The 27057-nt window shown below is 42.3% G+C and overlaps 1 protein-coding gene across 4 annotated transcripts in view; it reads left to right on the forward strand.

Moving 5' to 3' along the window:
- The window catches only part of RAB23 (RAB23, member RAS oncogene family), a 63018-nt gene extending 37001 nt beyond the window's left edge, over positions 1–26017 (forward strand). For 2 of the 4 annotated variants that reach the window (XM_044253540.1, XM_044253548.1), the window contains exons 4-7: positions 6862–7018; positions 8731–8813; positions 10882–10974; positions 22804–26017. In XM_044253540.1, coding sequence (XP_044109475.1) covers positions 6862–7018; positions 8731–8813; positions 10882–10974; positions 22804–22970 — 500 coding nt within the window. In that variant the 3' untranslated portion in view covers positions 22971–26017. Of the gene's footprint in view, positions 1–6861; positions 7019–8730; positions 8814–10881; positions 10975–22564 lie in introns of all 4 variants that reach the window. The other 2 variants (XM_044253557.1, XM_044253566.1) reach the window with 2 other exon arrangements.
- The last annotated feature ends 1040 nt before the right edge of the window (positions 26018–27057 follow it).

Consider the following 27057-nt stretch of genomic DNA (forward strand, 5'->3'; position numbering starts at 1 on the left):
CCTAAACCATATGGCTACTATGAGGGAGAGGCTGCTGTGAGGGAGAGGTGTTCTCGGGGAGGGAGGGTAATTGGATGCCAGCTAGGCAACTGGATAATCATCTGCTACTAGTTTAGGTTCAAATATGATAATATAATTAAATAGAAACGAAGACTAGGAACAGATATAAGGGCTGGGAAGAATGCATTAAGATACCGATTTATTGATGGAAACACATGCCTTATAAAATTAGGACTTACTGATTTATGTCCTAGAAATGTATTATTCAGAATACATAAAATTTTTAAAAATTTATATTTAAGAACAATTTTATTATAATTCATTTAAAAAACCTACCATATAAAAAAACCATTGTTAGGGGCGCCTGGGTGGCTCAGTAGGTTAAGCCTTTGCCTTTGGCTCAGGTCATGATATCAGGGTCTTTGGATCAAGCCCTACATCAGGCTCTCTGCTCAGCAGGGAACCTGCTTCCCACTCTGTATCTGCCTACTTGCGATCTCTCTCTCTCTGTCAGATGAATAAAGAAAATCTTTAAAAAAAACAAAACCAAACCATTGTTTAAAGGCACCGTTATATTCTTAGAATACTGCATTAATTGTATAGGGAGACATGTTGAAACATGACATTGTAAAGAATAGAGCGCAGATCATGTTAGAAACCCTTATGGGATCCCAAGTGACTCCTCTTAAATTCTTAAGAAGTCTACCTAGACAGTAGACACCATACTTAGTACAGAAAGTTATGTACAGTATAAACATTTTCATTATAGTTTTTTTACTGTGATTTGTTTCTAAGAAAAAAATGGTTTTGACTGACAATATGGGGAAATGAAGTTATAAACTTGAGACCTGTTATCTGAGATTATGCTCATAAATAGAAGGAAACATTTTTTTTAAAGTAACATCTTTCATGAACATAAGTGAATATAAATTGTTGGAAATGAAATGGCTCTGGACAAGAAGCTATTCATAAATTTCCATTATAAATGCAAAAATTAAGGAACAGCAGAATTAGACTATCCAAATCTTTTAGATATGGTTTAAATTATATGAGCACGGAATCTGTGATAGATTGATTCATTAAATAATTTGTGTGATTCACATTTTATAGATTATCAATAAGAATAAGGGCCAGGCATTTGAAATCCAGAATAATAACTATAATATATATAATTTTAAAACCTCTGTTTCTGATTGACCTGCCTTATTAAATTTTATGCCATGTTGTATAGAGCATTGTTTTTTAAACTGTCATGTGCACATTAATTCCCTGGGGAGCTTGTTAAAATTCAGTCTCTAATTTAGTAGATAAGTGGATGGCTTTGAGATTCTGCATTTCTACAACCTCCCAGGTGCTGCTGGTCTTCAGCAACACTCTCAAGTCTAGAGGCCATCTTTTAGGGTCTTTCAGAATTTCTTTCTTTTTCTTTTTTTTTTTTTTAATTTATTTGATAGACAAGTAGGCAGAGAGGCAGGCAGAGAGAGGAAGGAAGGGAAGCAGGCTCCCCGCTGAGCAGAGAGCCCGATGTGGGGCTCGATCCTAGAACCCCAGGATCATGACCCGAGCCACAGGTAGAGGCTTTAACCCACTGAGCCACCCAGGTGCCCCTAGGGTCTTTCAGAATTTGAGGACAGAATTTTCTCTAAACATATGTATCTTGAGTATTTTCTGAATTGCATTCAGAAATAGTAACTTTTTTCGAAAGATCTTATTAATTAGAAATAAGTATTTGCCAGTGGTGATCTTATAATTGACACCAAAATTTTATTCAGATCTTGATATTCCTGATGTGTGGATAAGTGGAATAGTTTGTTAATTATTTGAAGTGATTCTTTTGTGGGTGTTTTACTGTTACCCGTGATGCAAAGTAACTTCTAATGGTGTGATTCTTAGAGTAGGTATTATTGAAGGAAGATTGACTAGTAGGAAAATAAAGGTCTTTTTAAAATACATGGATATGGGGCACCTGGGTGGCTCAGTGGGTTAAGCCTCTGCCTTCGGCTCCTGTCATGATCTCCAGGTCCTGGCATCGAGCCTGGAATCAGGCTCTATGCTCAGCAGGGAGCCTCCTTCCCTTTCTCTCTCTCTGCCTGCCCCTCTGCCTACTTGTGATCTCTTGTCTGTCAAATAAATAAATAAAATCTTTAAAAAATAATAATAAAATAGATGGATAGGAAACACTGGATACCATTAAGTATCAAGGGTGTAAGATATGTCCAAATGACTGCAACAGAGAAATTAAAGCATTATTAACATTTTTTAAAAAACTTTATTAACTTTCTTAAAGATGACTGGTACCAACATAGAACTGGAGGTCAAAGGAAGAAAAAGAAGGGATAACAGTATAGGATCTTTTTTCAATTTAGAATATTTATAGGGGTGCCTGGGTGGCTCAGCTGGTTAAACATCTGCCTTCGGCTCAGGTCGTGATCCCAGGGTCCTGGAATTGAGCCCCGCATCGGGCTCTCTGCTTAGCGAGGAGTCTGCTTTTCCCACTTCTTCCCATTTGTGCTCTCTCTTGCTATCTCCATCTCTCTCAAATAAATAAATAAAATATTTAAAAATATTTATAGTAGTTGGTATGTTGAACAGAGTTCATGAATTTACCAAAATGCAACTTCTCTTTTTGTCTCTCACCATCCCTGTGTTTTTAGTAGGCAGTGGGGGAGAGGAGAGAAGGTTCTTTCTTGATTCTCGAAGAAAACTCCTTTCAGCTCATGTCTTTTCTGGTCACTGTGGTCACTCTAAAGTAGTTTTTTCAACTGCCTCATAGTTATTTCTAGTCATAAACATTATCCCATTTTGGTGTTTAGAATAGCCAGTCTTGTGTATTAATCAAAACTACAAATATAATTTAGCATTAAACCTCTTATCTTCCCTGGGTTTTTTTTAATAGGCCAGTTAGTATCTGCACTCTGGGAAGAGAATTTTGGTTGCTTCCTTCCTCTCACTTTTCTTTGACTTGCTGGAGATGTGTTTTCCTTCTCTGCAGTCACGCCCAGGGGAAAATGGAATTGGGAGACCTAAGCACTTTTTTTTTTTTTTTCTTTTTAAGTAATCTCTCCGCCCAACATGAGGTTCAAACTCACAACCCCGAAATCAGAAGTCATATGGTCTGACTGCTAAGCTAGCCAGACGTCCCAGACTGGAGCACCCTTGCAAGTGCTGTTACTTGATGGTGGGGCCCCCCAGGTGGCAGGTGTTCCAAGATGATTCTTTCTGTAGGGATTGTCTTGGATTCCTCCAAGGTTCCCATTTTTGGGGATATACATGTATACTTGATTTTTTTTTAAAGATTTTATTTATTTATTTGACAGAGAGAAAGAAATCACAAATAGGCAGAGAGGCAGGCAGGGAGAGAGGGGGAAGCAGGCTTACCACTAAGCAGAGAGCCCGATGCCAGGCTTGATGCAGGGCTGGATCCGAGGACCCTGAGATCATGACCTGAGCTGAAGGCAGAGGCTTAACCCACTGAGCCAGACGCCCCTGTATACTTGATTCTTGCAGTTTCTTTTCCTCCTTGCTGCCTTTTGCAGGAGTTGCGTTCCACCTCTACCCTCTATGCTAAACTCCTATCATCCAATAAGCAGTCCTATGGGACATGAGTTAAAAATGACCCCATGCTAGATTATCTCTGAAATGTGGCTTACCTCTCTCCATATGAAATTCCTGTGCATTCTTTGTCTTGCTGTCGACAGGAGCACAGTTACTCCCAAAGGCAGCTCTTTTCTTTTTGTCTGTTGGTCTTGCCTTTTTGCTGTTGTTCCCAGCCACTGCATCTTCCTCAGGTTTGAATCAAGGCACCATCAGTCCAGAGTGCCCTCAACTGCCAGGAACACATCCCAGGCTACTTAAGTAGTCTTGCTAAAGTCCATTCCTTCTAGATTAAGATGAAGGAGGTAATGATAGTAGTTTCCCTCATAGCACCCCACCTTAAGGGAGAAAGAAAGGGGTCACCTGGGTAGCTCAGTTGGTTAAGTTTTTGACTGTTGATTTCAGGTTACGATCTCGGGGTCATGGGATAGAGCCCCATGTTGGGCTCCCTGCTCAGCGGGGAATCTGCTTACCCCTCTTCCTCTACTCTTCCCCCCTACCCCCTGCTCACTCTTTCTCTCTCTCTCTCAAATAAATAAGTGAATAAAATCTTTAAAACAAGAGAAAGAGAGAAAAGAGTTAGTGTGGCCAGCACTTCCTCTAAAGAAATCCTTTCCCCTTCTTGTCAATTCTTAAAAAAAAAAAATTCTTGAAGTGCCTGTGAGGGAGTTCCAAAGTTGTATAATGGATTTATGGGCATTTCCTTTGTAAATTCTGCAAAGAATGATCTTCCCACACTTATTTGGAATCTGGTATTTGTCATCTGTCTTATTGTCATCTCAGTCAAAATTTTGTATAAAGGGTCTTTAACTTTTTAAAGTATATAATTGGGCTCTTTTGGTGGGGGGGGAGGGAGGTTCCTAAGCAGAAAAGAACCATAATGCATCACAATTTCACAGAGTATTTATATATCTGAGTGATAATATTCAGTGAGAGGAAATTAAAATAAGTTGTCCATTATTTCTCAGAATTATTGTATCTGCAAAAGTAATCCACAAAACTTAGTTCTTAGCACAACTTGGTGGGGCTGGTTTATTTGGTAGGTGATCCCAGGGAGAAGGGGGAGAAAATGGAAAAAAACCTATGAAGGGAGCATTAATGAGCTAATTATTACTGTAGGCAATTGGAGAATCAGTCCCTGTGAGGAACCATGTAGCTATGCCTCAAGATAGTCCCTCCAAAGTGATGATGAGGTTTTATCCCATCTCCCACACCTTCAAATTCTCCCCAGAACTATCAGTTTCCCTTAGGATGGGCTAGCCCAAGAGTCTTTCTGAAGCATCAGTAAAAGCTCAGGTTCAGAAAAGCTGGTGTGGGTGCCTGGGCGGCTCAGCCGTCTAAGCATCTGACTTCGGCTCAGGCCGTGATGTCGGGGTCCTGGGATCGAACCTTGTATCAGGCTCCCTGCTTCTCCAACTCCCTTTGCCCCTGCCTGCATTCACGCGTGTACTCTCTTTCTCTCTCTCTCAAATAAATAAAATCTGAAAACAACAACAACAACAAAAAGCTGAGTGCCACCTGCAGCATATGCTTTGACGATATTAACAACAGGCAGGAACTTCCACAGCTATGGTGAAATTCAGGTGTCTCTACCCATATTTGTGTTTACCTCCCTTGATTTTGCTTAAACATACGTAACAGTACATCTCCCTTCTCTTTAGACTAGCACTTTAGTACTTTCCCACTTTCCTTGGGTCTCTCCCCACTCAGCCTCCCACTAAATAATTCTGGGGTTGTTAGTTATGGACATACTTTTTCTTTTATCTGTTGGTTTATTGATTTTTTTTTTTTAAAGATTTTATTTATTTATTTGACAGACAGAGATCACAAGTAGGCAGAGAGGCAGGCAGAGAGAGAGAGGGAAGCAGGCTCCCTGCTGAGCAGAGAGCCCGATGCGGGACTCGATCCCAGGACTCTGAGATCATGACCTGAGCCGAAGGCAGTGGCTTAACCACTGAGCCACCCAGGCGCCCGGTTTATTGATTTTTTGAACAACATTTTGGGGTGCCTGACTGGCTCAGTCCCTAGAGCATGTCACTCTTAAGCTCGGGGTTGTGAGTTTGAGCCCCGTGTTGGGTGTAGAGATTACTTACAAATAAAATCTTAAAAACAAAGAAAGATTTTTTTTTTTTAAGATTTTATTTATTTATTTGACAGAGAGAAATCACAAGTAGACGGAGAGGCAGACAGAGAGAGAGAGAGGGAGGCAGGCTCCCTGCCGAGCAGAGAACCCCATGCGGGACTCGATCCCAGGACCCTGAGATCATGACCTGAGCCGAAGGCAGCGGCTTAACCCACTGAGCCACCCAGGCGCCCAAAGAAAGATTTTTTTTTTTAATTTTATTTATTTATTTGACAGACAGAGATCACAAGCAGGCAGAGAGGCAGGTAGAGAGAGAGGAAGGGAAGCAGGCTCCCTGCTGAGCAGAGAGCCTGATGTGGGGCTTGATCCCAGGACCCTGGGAACATGACCTGAGCCGAAGGCAGAGGCTTTAACCCACTGAGCCACACAGGTGCCCCTAAAATAAAATAAGAAAGTTTTTTTTTAAAGTAAATAGAATGAGAAAATTACGATTTTTCTCAAATTTGTGCTGAAAGAAATTCAGAAGCAAATGGTAAATAGTAATAGGAAGAACTTGACAATAGCTTGTCATTCTTACTTAGCTTACCATTCTTTCTTGCCTTTTTTTTTCTTCTAAAGATTTCATTTACTTATTTGACAGAGAGAGAGATCACAAGTAGGCAGAGAAGCAGGCGGTGGGGTTGGTGGGGAGCAGGTTCCCTGCCGAGCAGAGAACCCCCTATGGGGCTCGATCCCAGGACCCTGAGATCATGACCTGAGCCGAAGGCAGAGCCTTAACCCACTGAGCCACCCAGGCACCCCTCTTTCTTGCTTTTATAATATTCAATATCATTATTTCATGGTGTTCCGAAAAGAATATGTCCAGTTTTTTTTTCTTCCAAGCTTGTATTTAACAATTAGTTAATAAGAATGTATAGTTAATAAGAATGTACACAATTTTAAGAACCACTGGTTCTTGGAATTAGAAAATAGAATTTGTATGTTAAAACATAAACACAGTGCTGCAAAGGTGAGCTCAATATTCATTTACATAAAAATGGTTTTGCTAAACCTAAAACTAATATAACATTTTATCTTAGTTACACTTCAATAAAAAAAATGGTTTGAATAGGTAAAAGTTGCCCTCATCCTATATAGGATTGCTTCATTAATGTAAATAACATTCTTATTTTGTGACCTTACAGGAGCCCAGGCTTGTGTGCTTGTATTTTCTACCACAGACAGGGAATCTTTTGAAGCAATTTCCAGTTGGAGAGAGAAAGTAGTAGCTGAAGTTGGAGATATACCAACTGTGCTTGTGCAAAACAAGATTGACCTCTTGGAGGATTCTTGTATAAAGAAGTAAGATGTCAACTTTTGAGGGGGAGGTGGTAATTCTGTAAAGTTAAAACCTGTTTTAATTTTTGTGTGGATTTAAAAATTTTAGGAAACCCTTTATAGAGACTGCCTTAAATTTAAATTTTCTGTGAGCTATTCTAGGTGATTGGTTTGGGTTTAAAAAAAGTTCGTATGAAATCATAAGTAGAGAAAATTACAGGAAATAAATTTTGAAGGCTCTTTTAGAATTCCAGTTTTAGGTCTTATACCACAAATCCAGCTCTTGATGTTAAAGCAAATCTAGATTTAATGTTAAGAAAAACATCCCTGTATGTTTTAATATCTAGAGCAAGTAGCTAATCTATGTTGATGAGTTTAAAGGGGTAAGTAATTCAGATTCATATTGTTTTGTGTATTCAGAAATACTATTCAAATTTGTGAACAGAGCATTTGAATAATTTCTGTCTGTATTTGCTAGCTTTGAAAAGTCTTTGGTTTTTATCTTGTTTGTATGTTCTTAATATTAGTCATCTGTTTTTGTATAACCAATGGACCCAAAACTTCGTGGCTTAAAACAACAATTATTTATCATTTCAGTTTCTGTGGGTCAGGGATTTGAGAGTGGATTAGCCAGGTGGTTCTGGTTCCAGTTTTTCGTGAACTTGCAGTCGCGATGTTGCCCAGGATGGTAGTCGTGGCAACCTCGACTGGGGCTGGAGAATCCACTTCTGGGACGGCTCCCTCACTTGGCTGTTGTCAGGAGGCCTTAGTTCCTTGCCATGCGGACCTCTCCCTGGGGCTGCTTGAGTGTCGGCACAGCATGGCAGCCAGCTTCCCCCAGTCAGGGGATTCAAGACACAGAACAAAGCAGAAGCCATAATGTCTCTTACGGCCTCATCTGAGAAGTCAGATACTATCCCTTCTGTGTATTATTGATCACACAGACTAACCTTGATTACAGTGTAGGAAAGGCTACACGAGGATTAAAAACCAGGAGGAAGGTAGGGGGAGGGTGGAATCGTTGGGAACAATTTTAAAGACTTTTTAAAAAAATTTATTTGAGAGAATGAGAGAGGGAGAGAGCAAGCGAGCATGAGAAGGGGGAAGGTCAGAGGGAGAAGCAATCTCCCCGCTGAGCAGGGAGGTGGATGTAGGACCACCGGATCCCAGGACTCCAGGATCGTGATCTGAGCTGAAGGCAGTTGCCCAACCAACTGAGCTACCCAGGAGCCCCCTTCGGGAACAATTTTAGAGCAGAACTACCACAGTCTTAGTAAAACTGTGGAGTCAGATCAGGAGTCATAATAAAACTAAAATTAGGAGCATGCTCTCGTAGACACAGTTGTTAATATGATGACTTGGGTTTTGGCAGCAGTTTCATAACCAGTATGAGTAAAATAAGGAATGTAGCATAGGGTTTTCAGAGTGCACTTAAATTCAGATGTTTTTAAAAACAAGAAAGTAAGTTAACTTAAGTATTATATAAAGAAAAAAGATATTTAGCCATTTTAAGGCTCGAGTTCAATGACTATAGAAATGACAGTGTAGTGGTGTTTATCCCCCAGGAATACTGAAAACTAAAAATCCTGTCTCAGCACTGTGAACATAGCTTTCAACTGGGCTGGAAGGTCTGACACCCCCCACCTGCAAGCTGTATTCAGTAAATGTAATAAAAATGATCTTTTAAAACAGGCTATCAGAAAGTGCTTTTTTTTTTTCTTTTAATCAATATATAGTGAGGAAGCTGAGGCACTGGCAAAAAAGTTAAAGCTAAGATTCTACAGAACATCAGTGAAAGAAGATCTAAATGTGACTGAAGGTAACTGTCTTTAAAAAAAAATTAATAACAGAAAGTTTGTTTTATTCTACTTACATTTTTTCTGTTGTGGTTTCCAGAAATCATACATGTAATAAGAACAGAATTTTCTTGTCAACAATCAAGTAAAATTTAGAGACATGATGCTTCTTTCTTAGAGTCCTTAACTAATTACCAATGGCTCTGAATACTTGTTACTCCCTATAGAAAAATTTTAGTGGGTTTTGTTTTGTTTTGTTTTTTATCTTTAAAAATATAACTGTATATATATGAGTGTGTATGCATGTGTGTGTTTTTCATGCATACCTCTTCAAGTTACTGACTTGTTCGAGAACTCCTTTGTAGAGGTTATTCCATTAGATGGTTACAGTGACCTTAATTTATTGGTGTGGGTGTCTTTAAAAAGATTTATTTATTTGAGAGAGAGAGCAGGGGAGGGGCAGAGGGTATTATCAACCAGACTCCCTGCTAAGTGCAGACCCAATGTGGGGTTCAGTCCACAACCCATGAGATAATGACCTCAGCCAAAACCAGGAGGTGGGTGCCCAACCACCTAAGCCACCCAGGCACCCCTCATTGTTGGGGGGGTTTTCTTTGGTTTGCTTTTTTTTTTTTTTTTAAAGATTTTATTTATTTATTTGACAGAGAGAGATCACAAGTAGGCAGAGAGGCAGGCAGAGGGAGAGAGAGGAGGAAGCAGGCTCCCTGCTGAGCAGAGAGCCCGATGCGGGACTCGATCCCAGGACCCCGAGATCATGACCTGAGCTGAAGGCAGCGGCTTAACCCACTGAGCCACCCAGGCGCCCCTGGTTTGCTTTTTTTAAGTAATCTTTGTCCCCAGCATGGGGCTCAAACTTAAGACCCCTAGATTAAGAGCCCTATACTCTACTCACTGAGCCAGCCAGGCACCTTGACCTTAATTTGTTCAGTAATATTTCCCAGTTTAATAAATTGACAGTAGAAGAAGGCAATTATTTTTCTCATTCTAGAACTGCTACTTCTTTTATTAGATTGCAACTTGATTATTACTCAAGTGTCTTCTAGGTAGTTTTTTTCACCTAAAGGAAGGAGATATCTTGGGCATCTGGATGGCTCAGTAGCTTAAGCATCTGTTTTTGGCTCAGGTCATGATCCATGGTCCTGGGATCGAGTGCCACATTGGGCTCCCTGCTCAGCATGGAGTCAGCATCTGCCTCTCTCCCTCTGCCTGCCACACTCCCCAGCTCATGCTCATGCATGCCTTCTCTCTCTCTCTCTCTCTCAAAAATAAATAAAATCTTTTTTAAAAAGGGGACAACTTTTCAAGACTGAGTTAGTGTAGTGTTCTGATTTTGATCCCTATTCAAGTACCTAAAACTAATAACTACAAGTATTATTTTATTTCTTTGCTACTAAAATGCCATATATATTTATTATGACCATTATACTTAGGTATTGCTCAAATAATTTTTTTTTAAGATTTTATTTATTTTTGGGGCGCCTGGGTGGCTCAGTGGGTTAAGCCTCTGCCTTTGGCTCAGGTCATGATCCCAGGGTCCTGGGATCAAGCCCTGCATTGGGCTCTCTGCTCTGCAGGGAGCCTGCTTCCTCCTGTCTCTCTCTCTGCCTGCCTCTCTGCCTACTTGTGATCTCTGTCTGTCAAATAAATCTTTAAAATCTTTAAAAAAAGAAAAAAAGATTTTATTTATTTTTTTGACAGAAAAGGAGCACAAGCAGCGGGAGTGGCAGGCAGAGGGAGAGGGAGAAACAGGCTTCCTGAAGAGCAGGAACCCTGATGTGGGGCTTAATCCCAGGTCCCTGGGATCATAACCTGAGATGAAGGCAGAGGCTTAACCAACTGAGCCACCCAGGCGCTCCTGCTCAAATAATTTTTAAAAGTTTAATTTTTTCAACTAGATCGTATACTTCCAATTTAATTTTAATGTGTTTAGTAAGGATGAATGAAAGAATACAGGTATTTCAAAAATAAATAAATGTTAGGAAGTATACAATAAACAGTGACTGATAGGAAATAACAGATTTTACATGCGTAAATTATACTGACCTGGTAAGATTTTTGTTTTTATTCTAGTTTTTAAATATTTGGCTGAAAAATACCTTCAAAAACTCAAACAGCAAACAGCTGAGGATCCAGAATTAATGCATTCAAGTAGTAACAAAATTGGTAAGTACCCAAGAAATTTTAGTCCCATATTTACATAAATTTTCCATTCATTATTATCATATTTATTTTTTTAACCATCTCTTAAATTTTTTTTTCTAAGATTTTATTTATGATTGATTTGACACACAGAGTTCACAAGTAGGCAAAGAGGCAGGCAGAGAGAGAGGGAGAAGCAAGCTCCCTGCTGAGCAGGGAGCCGATTTGGGGCTTGATCCCAGGACCCTGGGATCATGACCTGAGCCGAAGGCAGAGGCTTAACCCACTGAGCCACCCAGATGCCCCCCATCTCTTCAAGTTTTAAGTAGGTCCCATGCCCAACGCAGAGCCCAGTGCTGAGCTTGAACACAAAATCCTGAGATCAAGACCTGAGCTGAGATGAAGTCATATGATTAACCAACTCAGCTACCCAGGCACCCATATTTACTGTTTTTTAAAAAAGATTTATTTAGGGGCGCCTGAGTGGCTCAAGTTGTTAAGCGGCTGCTTTCAGCTCAGGTCATGATCCCAGGGTCCTGGGATTGAGCCCCGAATCCAGCTCCCTGCTCTGCGGGAAACCTGCTTCTCCCCTCCCCCACTCCCTCTGCTTGCGTTCCCTCTCTTGCTGTCTCTGCCAAATAAATAAATAAAATCTTAAAAAAAAAAAAAGAAGTTTATATATTTTAGAGAGAGCAAGTGCAGAGAGCGGTAGAGGGAGAGAGACATTCAGACTCCACACTGAGTACAGAGTCTGATGTGTGGCTTAATCTCAGGACCCCGAGATCATGACCTGAGATGAAGTTGAGAATTGAATGCTTAGCTGAATGAGCTACCCAGATGCCCCTACATTTTTATTTATTTTTTATTTTATTTTATTTTTTTAAAATATTTTATTTATTTATTTGACGGACAGAGATCACAAGTAGGCAGAGAGGCAGGCAAAGAGAGAGGAGGAAGCAGGCTCCCCACTGAGCAGAGATCCCGATGAGGGACTCCATCTCAGGACACTGGGATCATGACCTGAGCCTAAGGCAAAGGCTTTAACCCACTGAGCCACTCAGGTGCCCCACCCCTACATTTAAAAATATATATATAATATGTTCATTTCTTTAAGAAATGTGATTGGAAAGTATTAGATCAGCAATTATTAAAACTTAGTATCAGTTCTCATATTAGAAGGTATATTGAGTTAAAATATTTTTTTAACCATTTAATTTTCTAAATCCGTTTTATGTATTAAGAGCAGAAATAAAGACTTTGTATATAAAGATCTGTCCTATGTATAAAGGAGGTCTTAACACTTGTTCTTCTGAGGAATACTTGTACTGTCTCCATACACTTTACGGGTTTTTGTTTTGTTTTTGTAATGTTAGATGCCTACAAAGAGGCACATGGGTGCCTCAGTTGGTTAAGTGTCTGCCTTTGGTTCAGGGCACGATGTCCTGAGACTGACTCTTGCATTGGGCTCACTGCTCAGCAGGGCATTTGTTTCTCCTTCTGCCCCTTCCCCCTGCTCACAGACTCTCTTTCATACTTTCTCTCTCTCTCAAATAAACTAAATAAAATATTTAAAATAAATAAATACCCACAAAGTCTAACATTTCCTGAAGACCTAAGAATGTTGTCTTCTCTGTGACAAGGTCTCACCATGTCTTACTCTTTGCTTTGGCTTCCAGGAAGCTGAGATCCATATTTTCTTTTTTCTAAAGCTTCTCTGTAGTTTCTTAGAGACTTCATATCTGTATTCTATCCCTAACCCCCCACTACATACATGTAATCATGTACATTATTTTCTTGACCTCTTTTTAAACTCCCCTTCCCCCTTGGTTCTGGCTGCTGCTTCGTTGTTATTTTGTCATTTTTATTGCATTTGTTCTTATCAGACACCTCAAGTGCTCTGTGAAACAAAATAGGGCAGTTGTAATAAGCTGCTGTCTGGTCTTCTCTTCTGGGCTCCATTATTGTCTCTTCCAGTTCACTGAGTAAAGCCCTTTGATAGATTCGTATTGTGGAGAATATTAAATGCAGCTCTCTTCATTCTGAGATCTAAAGACAGTATCGTCTATTCTGTGTGGCCTGATGCCCCACTATTATACATGGACCCTGTTTTCCAGTTCTGCTAAAGGTCTTGCTGTTTCTTAAACATTCTAGGACTGTTTTCTTCCTTTTTGCTTAGAGAATGACCTCTCTCTTTCCCGTCCCTGCCAAAGAACTATTCATTACTCAAGGACTGTCTAGAAAGCTTTCTTTGCTCACTGTATATCTAGTGAGAGCCATGACTGTTAGGGTCCGTGATCAAAGGAACGAGACTGATACAAAGCGAAGGTCAAGCAAAGCTTTATTTCGCGCCAAGCATCATGAATCACACTGACCGGTCAGGGCTTTCTTTTATAAAAGATGACAACTTTGACCCCGGCGAGCCTACTCCCAACGAGGTTGCTGACATCTAGGTCGTTTCTCACTGTGTCACTGCTGAGGGTCCTGGAGTGCGGGGCAGGGCCGCTGGCATCTCAGGGACCGCTGACAACTGGACCGCAGATGTCTCAGGACCGCAGGCGTCGAGGGACCGCTGACAACTGGACCGCAGATGTCTCAGGACCGCAGGTGTCGAGGGACCGCTGACAACTGGACCGCAGATGTCTCAGGACCGCAGGCGTCGAGGGACCGCTGACAACTGGACCGCAAGATGTCTCAGGACCGCAGGCGTCGAGGGACCGCTGACAACTGGACCGCAGATGTCTCAGGACCGCAGGCGTCGAGGGACCGCTGACAACTGGACCGCAGATGTCTCAGGACCGCAGGCGTCGAGGGACCGCTGACAACTGGACTGCTGGGCCGCCGGAGGCTGGAGGCTGCAGGCGGTGGTTCGGGGCCGCCGGAGGCTGGACCGCCAAACGCGGTTATAGCTCTTACAAGAGCTGTTAAAGCTCTTCTATACACCGTTGACTCCCCTGCTCTCCTGCGACTTCCACCGCTCTCCGCTCCGCTTCACCGCTCTCCGCCGACTTCACCGCTCTCCGTGGACTTCACCGCTCTCCGCCGACTTCACCTCTCTCCACGGACTTCACCGCTCTCCGCCGATTTCACCGCTCTTCGCACCGCTCTCCGCACCACTCTCCGCGGACTCGGCTCCACCGCTCTCCTGCAGCAGCTCCGCTCTCTTGCAGCATCCCCGGCTCTCCTGCAGCAGCCCCCCTTTGACAGCCTGGCAGAGTAACCTTTATGGGGGTGGTTAAGCCCCGCCCCTACACAGGTGGCCAATTGAATTCCAATTTTCCCAGTGGATATACATATGGCTTACTGATTGGATGACTCCACTCAGTCTGCCCCACCCTTACATTCCCCCCTTTCCTTTGGAGATTAGTCAAATCCTTGACTTTTCAGCTTGTTCTATGTTATTTCAAGCATATAAGGTAAATATTTTGTCATTTCTTTAGTATAGCAACAATACACTCACAGTTTCTTTAGTCTTAGTTTCAGTCCATGGTCAGCAGGGTCTTTTGGCTGCATTTCCCATTTCTGGAGGGCATCCTTACTCTCAGCTCGTTTGACATGACCCGCATGAACCCAGGCCCTGATGCCTTCCACTTTTACTGCCGTGGGGGTGGTTAGGATAACAGTAAATGGTCCCTTCCAACGAGGCTCCAAATTCCCCACTTGATAGCGACGTATCCAAACCAAGTCCCCGGGTTGGTAAGGATGTGGTTCCACCGTCTCTGTTCCAGTGTGGGCAACTCGGATTCCTGTATGGGCTTTTTTTAAGACAGATTGTAATGCCTGCAGTGACTGGAGTACAGACTGATCCGTCATTTCTGCTAGGGCAACCTCCTGTAGCTGAGGACAGAGCGGGGGGGGTCTCCCAAACAATATTTCAAATGGGGTCACCTTGTTTAAATAGGGTGTACATCGGGCTCTGAGGAGGGCAAAAGGAAGGAGATCTACCCATCCACCTCCAGTTTCCAGAATTAGTTTTGTCAAGGTCTCTTTAAGAGTCCGATTCATTCTTTCTACTTGCCCCGAACTCTGGGGCCTGTATGCACAATGTAATTTCCAATTTGTGCCCACAGCCTTGGCCGATGCCGGTGAGACTGAACTTACGAATGCAGGGCCATTGTCTGACCCAATTGCAAAAGGCAGCCCGAACCTAGGAATTATTTCTTCTAGTATCTTTTTTGCTACTACCCCTGCGGTCTCATGTTTGGCAGGAAAAGCCTCCACCCAGCCTGAAAAGGTATCCACAAAAACCAACATATACTTGTGCCCATATTTTCCAGGTTTCATTTCTGTAAAATATATTTCCCAATAAATTCCTGGTTCCTTACCTCTTTCTCTTTTCCCTCTTCCCATTTTAGTTATTCCTACATTAACTGCCTGGCATTGGGCACATCTATCAACTACATCCTGAACCATACGACCTAATTTAGAAACCTGGAACTGCTTGCCTATAAGCTCCTTGAATTTTCGTGTCCCCAAATGAGTACCCTGATGTATCTGGCCTACTAACTTCTTACCTAGTCTTCGAGGAAGAATTATTTTTCCTATTTTTGTCTTGGCCCAGTCTCCTTCATAGTCTAATTCAACCCATTTCTGTAAATACTTTAAATCTTCTTCTGAATAGTTTGGTTTTTCTGGTAGTGCTGGAGCCGGGAGTGTAACTAGTTCTTGCACTTTTTCTCGAGCTGCTTGCTTTACGGCTTGGTCTGCTAAGTAGTTTCCTTTTGAAATCAGATCAGTCCCCTTTTGATATCCTGGGCAATGCATAACAGCCACCTCTTTCGGGTCCCAAATAGCCTGGAGGAGAGCTCATATTTCTCTTCTGTTTTTAATTCCTTTTCCTTCCTGTTAGTAGGCCCCTTTCTTTATAAATAGCCCCATGTATATGCAGTGTAGCAAAGTCATACCTGCTGTCCGTATAGATGTTGATGGTTGTTCCTTTGGCCATCTGCAGTGCCTTCGTGAGTGCAATTAGTTCCGCTCTCTGTGCCGAAGTTCCATGTGGCAGGGCTGCTGTCCAGAGTCTCTGCTCAGGAGAAACCACCGCGGCCCCTGCATACCTCTTTCCATTGACTATGTAGCTGCTCCCGTCTGTGAACAGAGTCATCTTGGCATCTGGGAGGGGAATGTCTCTGAGATCCGGCCTTATTCCTGTGACTTGGGTTAAGACCTCCCCACAGTCGTGTGGATGGTCAGCTAGCTCTTCTGGCAGCAGTGTGGCTGGATTTAGCACTGCTGGGGGTCGGAAGGCCACTTTTGGTTCATTGAGGAGAAGGGCCTGATACCCCGTTACTCGGGCGTTCGTCATCCATCGGTCTGGTGGAGTCCAGAGAAGGCCCTCAATCGCGTGTGTGGTGCTTATAACAAGATTTTGGCCCAAAGTTAATTTACTCGCATCCTTAACCGGGAGGGCCGTTGCGGCAATTATGCGGAGGCAAGGAGGGAACCCAGCTGCTACTGGGTCTAGTTTCTTACTAAGGTAGGCCACTGGTCTTCGCCAAGGCCCCAGAGTCTGAGTTAAAACTCCTTTGGCCACTCCCGATTTTTCATCTACATATAATTGGAAGGGTTTGGTTACATCTGGGATGGCCAATGCTGGGGCACTCAGCAAGGCTGTCTGTAATTCCCGAAATGCTCCCTCTGCTTCAGCTGTCCACTCAATCCTAGTGAGCCCTCCTTTTGTCAGTTCATAGAGCGGTCGGGCAATCTCTGCAAACCGTGGTATCCATAGCCTACAGTAGCCCACTGTTCCAAGAAACTCCCTTACTTGTCGGGACGTGGTGGGACGGGGGTATCGGGTAATCACCTGTTTCCTGGATTCAGACAGTGAATGTACTCCCTCATGGAGGTCAAAGCCTAGATAAGTGGCATGGCTCTGACAGAGCTGTGCTTTCTTTGCTGACACCCGATACCCTTTTTTCTGCAGAGCCTGTAAGAGAGCTCTCGTCCCCCACAAACACGACTCATAGTCCTCGGCGGCTACTAGCAAGTCATCAACGTATTGTAACAGAGTAACTCCTGGATTAGAAATTCTGTACTCAACGCAAATCCTCATGCAGGGCCTCATCAAAAATGGTGGGCGAATTCTTGAATCCTTGGGGAAGTCTTGTCCAGGTGAGCTGGCCTTGAAACCCCTCCTGTGGGTCAGACCACTCAAAAGCAAAAAGGGGCTGAGATTCCCTTGCTATAGGTATACAGAAAAATGCATCCTTTAGATCTAAGACAGTATATACAGTTCTTTTGGGGCCCAGGAGGGAGAGTAGGGTATAGGGGTTAGGCACTGTCGGGTGTATATCTTCAACCCGTTTGTTAACGTCCCGCAAGTCCTGAACTGGTCGGTATTCCTCAGTCTCGGCCTTTTTGATGGGGAGCAAAGGAGTGTTCCATGAAGATTTACAAGGAACTAAAATCCCGTCTCCTTGGAGGCGGTTAATGTGTTTTCTGATCCCTTCCTTTGCTTCCTGGGAAAGAGGATACTGCCGGACGCGTATAGCCGTAGCTGTCGCCTTTAATTGTACCACCACTGGAGGTTGTTCTTTAGCCAAGCCAGGGGGCTTCCCTTCTGCCCAGACCTCAGGAAACTTGTTCTGTAGGATTTGGAGGAGGCTTTCCCCCTTTGTCTCCTTTGGTTTTGAGACTGGCTCGTAAAGGCGGTATTCATCCACTGCTGCCATAAGCACCTGTACAGTGGGTTGTCTCGATGTTACAGTCATATCTCCTTCTGAAAACTGAATGCCAGCTCTTAACTTGTGGAGATCTCTTCCCATCAAATTATATGGGGCATTAGGGAGGACCAAAAATCGATGTTTAACTAATCCCAAGGCTAAATTTAAAGTCCTTTCTGTTGTCCATTTATGTCTCTCTGTGCCATTTGCTCCTTGTACCCAAACTTTCTCTCCAGATAGTTTTCCCATAGGTTTAAGTAATGATGAAAATTGGGCCCCTGTGTCTACCAAAAAATCAACTGATTTCCCCTCCACTTCAATTTTTACCCGAGGTTCGGGAAGGGCTCCGAACCATGGCCCCTTCAATCTCTGGTGGCAAGCATTGCCGTCTTCTTTTTAGGGCACTCCCTGGCCCAATGTCCTTAAGCACACTGATTGGAATCTAAGTCTTCCCGCCTGCCTTCTCTCTGCTTAGGTTTTTCCTTCCATTTACTATCCCCTAGACGTCTCCTCCCCGCCTCATGTAATGCCAAAACCTTAACCAATTTTTTTGTCTCTTTTTCATCCTCTTGTGCATCCCTGTTGTTAAATACCTTTTCTGCTATTCCCACTAACTCAGTCAGATTTTTTCCCTCAAATCCTTCGATTTTCTGAAGTTTCCTCCTCATATCTGGGGCTGACTGACTTTCAAAAGCAAGATTCATTGCCCTCTGATTTTCAGGTGCCTCAGGATTGATCGGGCTATACATTTTATAGGCTTCAATTAGCCTTTCTAGGAAGGCTCCTGGAGACTCATTCTTACCTTGAATCACTGTACTAATTTTGGATAAATTTATCGTTCTCCTTGCAGCTGCACGGAGGCCTCCCAATAGAGCCTGGCGGTAGAAACGTAAGCTCTCCTTACCTTCATCAGAGTTTGGATCCCAGTCGGGAGATTCCCTCGGGCAGTAGTCCTCCATCCGGCGGGAATCGAGGTCCCTGCCAAGTCTCTCGCTTATCACCTTATGGGTTTCTCGCATGATGCGATCCCGTTCTTCCCCATTAAAGAGAGCCATAAGGAGCTGTTGAACATCTACCCAGGTGGATTGATGAGTAAGAAAGACAGTTTCCAAGAGGCTAATTAAATCCTGAGGGTGATCAGAAAAGGATTTGTGTTGGGTTTTCCAGTTATAGATGTCAGAAGAGGAGAAAGGGATATAGCTTAAGTAAGGCCGCCCTCTCCCCTCTGGTAGAGCAACCTCACGAAGGGGCAGCATCGGCACAGACCGTACCGGTGAGGTGGAGGAAGGCTGAGGAGGATAGGGGAAAGGGGAAGGATCAGGGCAGTCTCGCCGCATGGTGATCCCATAGGTGGACCCCGACCGTGTATGAGGTGGACTTGTAAAGACATTTTTGGACCGAGAGTCAGATTTAGAAGACAAATAAAGGGGGGTAAATTCCGCATCCTCCATATCTGATGGAGGTAGAACGGTCTCCTTCCCTGAATCCCCCTCATCTGTTTGTTCTGGTTTTGGTGCTCCAACCTGCCTTAGAGGGAGAGAAATAATTTCATTAGCGGGTGGAAGATGGGACTTGAGCCATGACGGCGGCTCTTCTATCAGGTATCGCCAGGCCACAATATATGGTACTTGGTCTCGATGTAGATCCAAGACCTCACTCAGGGTAGAATATATCTGAGTCAAGGCAAACGTTCCTTCCGGTGGCCACCCTGTGGAGAAAGTGGGCCATTCTAATTGACAGAGTGTTTTTAGTTTTCCTGGATAAACCTTATCACCTGACTGAGTGGCTTTACCTTGAAAATCTTTGAAATGTTCAAGAACAAGACCTAGGGGTGTCACAGGCCCCTTATTCTCAGTTTGTCCCATTTCTCCAAATACAACAAACAGCACAACAGACAACAACAAAAGAACGAGACAAAAACAAACGTAGACCCAGTGATCCTTATCCAGAGCCTGCTGCTGGGGGGGGGGGGCTTTTTTGGTCCACAACACACCACACAATAGATAACAAAAGAACCAGACAAAGACAACTGCAGACCCAGCGATTCTTTACCCAAAATTTGCCACTTATGGCGGCTATTTTCATCTTCCAACCGCCTAAGGGGACTCGAACCCCTCAACTGCCTAAGAGGTGGCAGGGGAATCATACCCCCCGACCACGCAGGGGGACTTGACCCCCCGACCGCCCAGGGGGACTCAAACCCCCTGCCGATCTATCAGCAGAGGGATGGGGCGTCCCCGCATCCACTCCAGCCCTGGGGAGCATGGCTGCGTCCAGCTTCTCCCCGGTTGGCTATACCCTGGAGCTCCAACCAGACAGACGGATAGGATCCCAATACCCCAGATCCCAATACCTCGAAACCCAATACCTCGAAACCCAATACCTCCGGAGGCTTTCCCTAAAAATTCTGATGCTGGCTCAGGTCTCGTCGTTTGATCCCGGATGAGCCCCCAAATGTTAGGGTCCGTGATCAAAGGAATGAGATTGATAACAAAGCGAAGGTCAAGCAAAGCTTTATTTCGCGCCAAGCATCATGAATCACACTGACCGGTCAGGGCTTTCTTTTATAAAAGATGACAACTTTGACCCCGGCGAGCCTACTCCCAACGAGGTTGCTGACATCTAGGTCGTTTCTCACTGTGTCACTGCTGAGGGTCCTGGAGTGCGGGGCAGGGCCGCTGGCATCTCAGGGACCGCTGACAACTGGACCGCAGATGTCTCAGGACCGCAGGCGTCGAGGGACCGCTGACAACTGGACCGCAGATGTCTCAGGACCGCAGGCGTCGAGGGACCGCTGACAACTGGACCGCAGATGTCTCAGGACCGCAGGCGTCGAGGGACCGCTGACAACTGGACCGCAAGATGTCTCAGGACCGCAGGCGTCGAGGGACCGCTGACAACTGGACCGCAGATGTCTCAGGACCGCAGGCGTCGAGGGACCGCTGACAACTGGACCGCAGATGTCTCAGGACCGCAGGCGTCGAGGGACCGCTGACAACTGGACTGCTGGGCCGCCGGAGGCTGGAGGCTGCAGGCGGTGGTTCAGGGCCGCCGCCGGAGGCTGGAAGCTGCAGGCGGCGGCTTGGGGCTGCCGGAGGCTGGAGGCTGCAGGCGGCGGCTCGAGGCTGCAGGCGGCGGCTTGGGGCCGCCGCCGGAGGCTGGACCACCAAACGCGGTTATAGCTCTTACAAGAGCTGTTACAGCTCTTCTATACACCGTTGACTCCCCTGCTCTCCTGTGACTTCCACCGCTCTCCGCTCCGCTTCACTGCTCTCCGCGGACTTCACCGCTCTCCGCCGATTTCACCGCTCTTCGCACCGCTCTCCGCACCACTCTCCGCGGACTCGGCTCCACCGCTCTCCTGCAGCAGCTCCGCTCTCTTGCAGCAGCCCCGGCTCTCCTGCAGCAGCCCCCCCTTTGACAGTCTGGCAGAGTAACCTTTATGGGGGTGGTTAAGCCCCGCCCCTACACAGGTGGCCAATTGAATTCCAATTTTCCCAGTGGATATACATATGGCTTACTGATTGGATGACTCCACTCAGTCTGCCCCACCCTTACAGTGACCACTCTGCTTTTCTTCTGAGAGAGATCTGAGTCCATTGCGCTGCCAGGTGTCCCATTATACCTTTCTTATCAGTTTGTCCTTTCTCATACAGTAGCTATAATTGGTCCTTCCTTGGAACCATCTGTGGGCTCTTGGGTCTCTTTTATGACACTTAAGATAGAGTATCTAGCATTTCTTATTTGTATATCAGCTCACCTCACTTATTAGAGTATAAACTTCTTGTGGGCAGGAATTGGTCTTAATCATGTTTGTATTGCTGATTGTGTCTCTGGGCCAGACTTTTGTGTATTATGGATGATAAGTAGTTTATAAATTACAGATTATAGTTTATTATTATAGTTTAAGATTATAGATTTATAGTTTAAAGATTATAGTTTGACTTTAATCTATAATCTAGAGATTATAGAGATTACAGTTCAAAATGAAACTGTAGGGGCGCCTGGGTGATTCAGTGGTTTAAAGCCTCTGCCTTCTGCTCAGGTCATGATCCCAGTGTCCTGGAATCGAGCCCTGCATTGGGCTCCCTGCTCGGTGGGGAGCCTGCTTCTTTCTCTCTACCTGCCTCTCTGCCTACTTGTGATCTCTGTCTGTCAAATAAATAAATAAAATCTTTTAAAAAAATTATCATATTTACTGATTCCAAATTTCAGAAATAGATTGTTAGTGAAAAGATGCAGAACAGTGTGTACAGTTAATCACCATTTTGGTAATTAAGGGAGAAAAAGGAATGTTTATGCCTTTTTACTTAATTCTGCATAAAATATCTGTGGAGGGATACGTGGGAAAAGTGATAACACATGCATGCTTTAGGGAAAATAAACTGGTGATTTGAAAGGGAGACTTTATTTTTTATTTTGTTAAAGATTTTATTTATTTATATGACAGAGACATAGCGAGAAAGGGAACACAAGCAGGGGGAGTGGGAGAGGGAGAAGCAGGCTTCCTGCTGAGTGGGAAGCCCAATGTGGGGCTTGATCCCAGGGCCCTAGGATCGTGACCTGACCTGAAGGCAGATGCTTGATGACTGAACCTCCCAGGTGCCCTTGAAAGGGAGGCTTTAATCCCTTTTGTATACCCTTTGAACTTTGACAAGCAATGTATATTTTCTATTAAAAATAAATCCAATGTGGGGCATTTGGCTGGCTTAGTTGGTAGAACATGCAACTCCTGATCTCAGGGTTGTGAGTTTGAGCCCATGTTTACTTAAAAAGGTGGGGGTTTAGAGTTTACTTTAAAAAATTTTTTTAAATATATTAAATGAAAACAAAAGCTTGAAAATATAAATATGGAAGATATTACTGATTTACTAAGATGCTGGATGTACCATCTGTAATTGGTAACCCTGAGCTCTATCAGTATCATTCTGTCTGTTTTCCCTCAATTTATACAGGTGTCTTTAATACATCTACTGGAAGTCACTCGGGTCAGAATTCAGGTACCCTTAATGGTGGAGATGTCATCAATCTTAGACCCAACAAACAGAGGACCAAGAAAAACAGAAATCCTTTCAGCAGCTGTAGCATACCCTAAAACACTTTAGGGAGGAAAAAAGGTTGAATTATATTGTGCAATTCAGTAAGAAACACATCCAGCTGTCATGGTATGTTACAAGATTTTTTTTTTTTTTAGCAGACTTTGCACCTAATGGCTCTGTGAAAGTTGACAGACTTAAATATTGTTCTGCAGTGCTTTTCAGATGGAGCGAGATCTTTGGTGGAAAAATTACTGCCTTGTGGACTCATTTTAATTCTTTTACATCAGACGAAGCTTCTCCTGTTTTTGAAGGAATGCTATAAGAAATGTCCCAAACAGGTTTTGCTGAATTTTAAGTTCTGGAAAACATAAGTGGAATGCCTGAATGTATTGGTACAGATTTTAATATTTGTCCAGGAACGATAGCAAGCATTGTATTTCCGAAATTTGTTATACAGCTTTTCTGGAAAGGAGTATTGAAGTCAAATACATACAAAAAAATAATATTGAAAGGTAAACCCTAAGTCTTGCCAGACTGCATGAGTTTGTATTTTGGCAATGTTACTTGTGCAATATCTGTATGGTGTGGAATGTGGAGGTCTGCATGCAGATATCTGGTACTGAAGTATACTGAAGGGATGGATATTCAGTATTTAAGGAAACCTAGAATCTAATTCGTTAATTCATACAATCATTTACACATTGTGTGTATGTTGAAAGCTTTTATTTTCAAATAAGAAATTCCAGACATATATTTTGCAAAATGAGCTCAGATTTTAAAAGTGCTTTGTGCCAAAAATATCATACCTAATTTTTACAGTGCTTTACTATCAGAATTTATATTGTTTATATCTTTAAAAAGCAGTTTTCCTCTCTGACAGGGTAGATAAAAGAGGAGTATAAATGTTTGAATGCTTAGAGTATCTCCCAGGTGAGACATGTTGCAAACTTTTTCCTGTGTGCACCCATGAGCAGCGGGGAGCTTGTGCTGGCCGCGCCCTTCTGAAGGTCAAGTGCCCACTCTATCATTCCCGGGGCCTGTGAAGTGTGCTGGTGCATCTGGCACCTTTTGCTGCTGACTGAAAATGCAGTTTGGAACTTACAAGATTATGCTAACAATTTTTTTTAAATGAAGAAGGGAAGTTCTTTTGTCTTAATCTGCATTACGGATTTTATAATGCCCTGCAACTCTAAAGCATCTTTTCATTTACACATTTTTGTATGGTATTTTAAGATTATCACTTAAAAATTTCTATAAACTTCAGTTTGTATAGCCCCTTATCAAGAGTTCTGTCACTACCGAATGCAAAATAATTTCTTTTAAGAACTGATTTTCATATGTCATCATGCGGCAGAGCATACATTTTTTGACTTGGGACAGTAGCTTTCCAACTAAGATAATTGCATGAACTCTGCTAGTAAGTGATTATCATTCATCAGTGACTTTGTTTTTAACCCCTTGTGATATATCTGGTTTTTACAGGATTTCAAGACATGTAAAAATAACTTTTCTTAGAAAATGTGTCATGAAAGTCGTTTTTCATTATTTGTACTAAATGCATAATGTTGTATGTATTTCCTCTGTCTGTTTTCTCTGTCTCTCTCTTTTTAAGTCTTCCATCTGTACCATCCGCATCCCTCTGTCCAGGTTAATGTTGAGAAGATAATAGAATTTCCTGGTGCGTGTCCTTGCTAAATGGTCAAGAATGAATATTTGCTCTTCATAATATTGAAATAATCTGGCATTATCTACTTTAAAGTAATATAAAATGTTAATTTTTATGTCATCGTTGTCTCCACTCCCATTGCTGGCAGTGGGATAGGTGTTGGGGGGATATAACTCCATTCCTAACAATGGGTACCTGTTAATGATTCCTCTTCCTGTTCTACTCTGTTCAAATACAGTTTCTTTAATTTTTGCACAAAACATTTTTCGTGGTAAATCATTTTGGGGTCTTTAGTAGCCCCCCCAAGAAAATAATGTAATATGTTGTAGTTCTGTTTCATATTAATTAAATGTGTGTGGAGAAAAGATTGTTACTTTTCTATATGAAAAAGATAATCACTGTTGATGGTAGAAGTATCCTGATATTTGTAATATAATTGTATGTGTTTAGTTTTGTCCTTTTTTCTTTTTATAGGAACTGAAGAGAGATCTTTTTTTACACATTTGAATTTTTATTTGCACTTGTATATTTTAAACCTAACCATAATTGGTCATTTTACATAACTAAGTAGGTCTGAAAATCAGTCACAAGTGATATGTTAAATATTTTCTCAATTTAATTCTAAAACCTCCAACATTCAGATTAAATTGCCTCCCCAGACCCTTAATTCTTTTAAATGACCTTACTGTTGTTAGTTTGTAATAAATAATGGATACTAAAGAAAACACTGTGGAAGACGATGGGATGTTGTTTGTGCTCTCATGTACTTTTATACAAGCTGTCTGGTTTTTAGTATACAGACAGAGAGCTGTGGAATAACTTCGAATTGCAGAGTTCCTCAGCCCTCCTTTCCTCTCTCAGTCGGCCCAGTGAATTACATAGCTTATAGAGTAGCCCAGATAAGGCAATATATGGTTGACCCTTGAACAAGGCCAATTTGAACCATGTAGGTCCACTTCCACTTATATGCGAATTTTTTACAGTACTGAAAATGTATTTTCTCTTCCTTATGGTTTTCTTAACATTTTCTTTTTTCTGGCTTACTTTATAATAATATGGTATATAATACATACAATGTACAAAATATTTGTTAATGGACAGCTTATGTTACCAGTAGGGCTTTCAGTCAACCGTAGGCTATTTGTAGTTCAGTTTTGAGTGAGTCAAAAGTTACACTTGTATTTTCCACTGTGCAGGGGTCGGTGCCCCTAATCCCTGTGTTCAAGGATCAACTATATTTTATCTTAATTAGTGCCATGAAATGAAATGTGTTGCCATTAATTTAGTACCTATTATCAGGTGGGAACTATACAGGGTACCTTGCAAACGTTAATTTAATCTTTACAACAATTGGTGAGTATTATTATTCCCTCCCTTTTTTTCAAAAGAGGAGGAGAATGAAGAGCTAAGTTTGTCAAAGTCACATATTCAATAGCAACAAAGCAATTTTCTTTCCCATTTTGTCACTAATCTGTTTATATAGCCCAGACATAAAAAGATGTGCTACCTTCCATTATACTTTACAGTCTAATATATATGAGTGAATTTGATACTGCTTTATATATGCAGTTATATTTTATGGAGGAATTACTACTGCTAAGAACATTTTAAGCTTATAAATGTTCTATTATAATACTGATTTCTTGATGCATTGTTTTCAAGACAGAATTAAAATAATAAAGAATAACTATTTTTCAATCAAAGTCTAATTTCTCATCTGAAATTATGGGGAGGGAAGTATCCTAAAAGATTGTTGTAATCATATTTTAGTGTATATTTGATAGTTTCATCCTAAAAATTAAATAATTAAAAATGTGAAGAAAAGCTTTTGGATTGGGATTATGTACATAAAGAAAAAAAGTTAACCGCTATCAAGTACATTATAAAAGGCTATGTAAAGGGAATCCTGGCCAGCCATTTTTCATCAAAGTAAAAGACCAAAGTTGAAGGATTTGGCTTGGTTATTTTGATTATTAAATGCTGCAGTCATTTTAATGAAGTAAGTTAAGCAATTTCCATAAATGAAAAAGTTAAGTAAAAAAAAGTAGGGGTGCCTGGTTGGCTTACTTGGTGGAGCGTGCAACTCTCAATATCGGGATTGTAAATTTGAGCCCCACATTGAGTGCAGAGATTACTTTAAAATCTTCAAAAAAAAAAAAAAGATTGTCATAAAAAGGTTTATTTTCCTAATTCTTATATCTCTTGGAGATCAGTTTTTCATATATTTAGGTGGTAGATTCACTTAAATATACATTTCTTTTTTTTTTTTTTAAGATTTTATTTATTTGACACATCACAAGTAGGCAGAGAGACAGGCAGAGAGAGAGGAGGAAGCAGGCTCCCCGCTGAGCAGAGAGCCCGATTTGGGGCTCTATCCCAGGACTCTGGGATCATGACCTGAGCTGAATGCAGAGGCTTATCCCACTGAGCCACCCAGGCGCCCTACATTTCTATTTTTTTTTTTAATTGTTTAAGAGAAATCAAAGGCTGAGTTTGCTTTATTCTTGTTTTTTTTATTGTAGTATGTGTGACTCCTCTATAAGTCTTATATTTTGTCTTTGTGTTATTAAATGTGTATATATTTCATCTCTTCTATTTAAAATGTTACTCGAATTTTTCTACTTTCAAAATTATGAGAATACTTTACTCTTCTGTTAGACTGTAAGAAAAAAATAACATGTTGTACCAGTCTTGAAATTTCCTAGTATGGCTTTTATACAGATTTATAAATTACACCAGTTAG

Source organism: Neovison vison, chromosome 1 (genome assembly GCF_020171115.1).
Source record: "Neovison vison isolate M4711 chromosome 1, ASM_NN_V1, whole genome shotgun sequence".
Lineage (NCBI taxonomy): Eukaryota > Metazoa > Chordata > Mammalia > Carnivora > Mustelidae > Neogale > Neogale vison.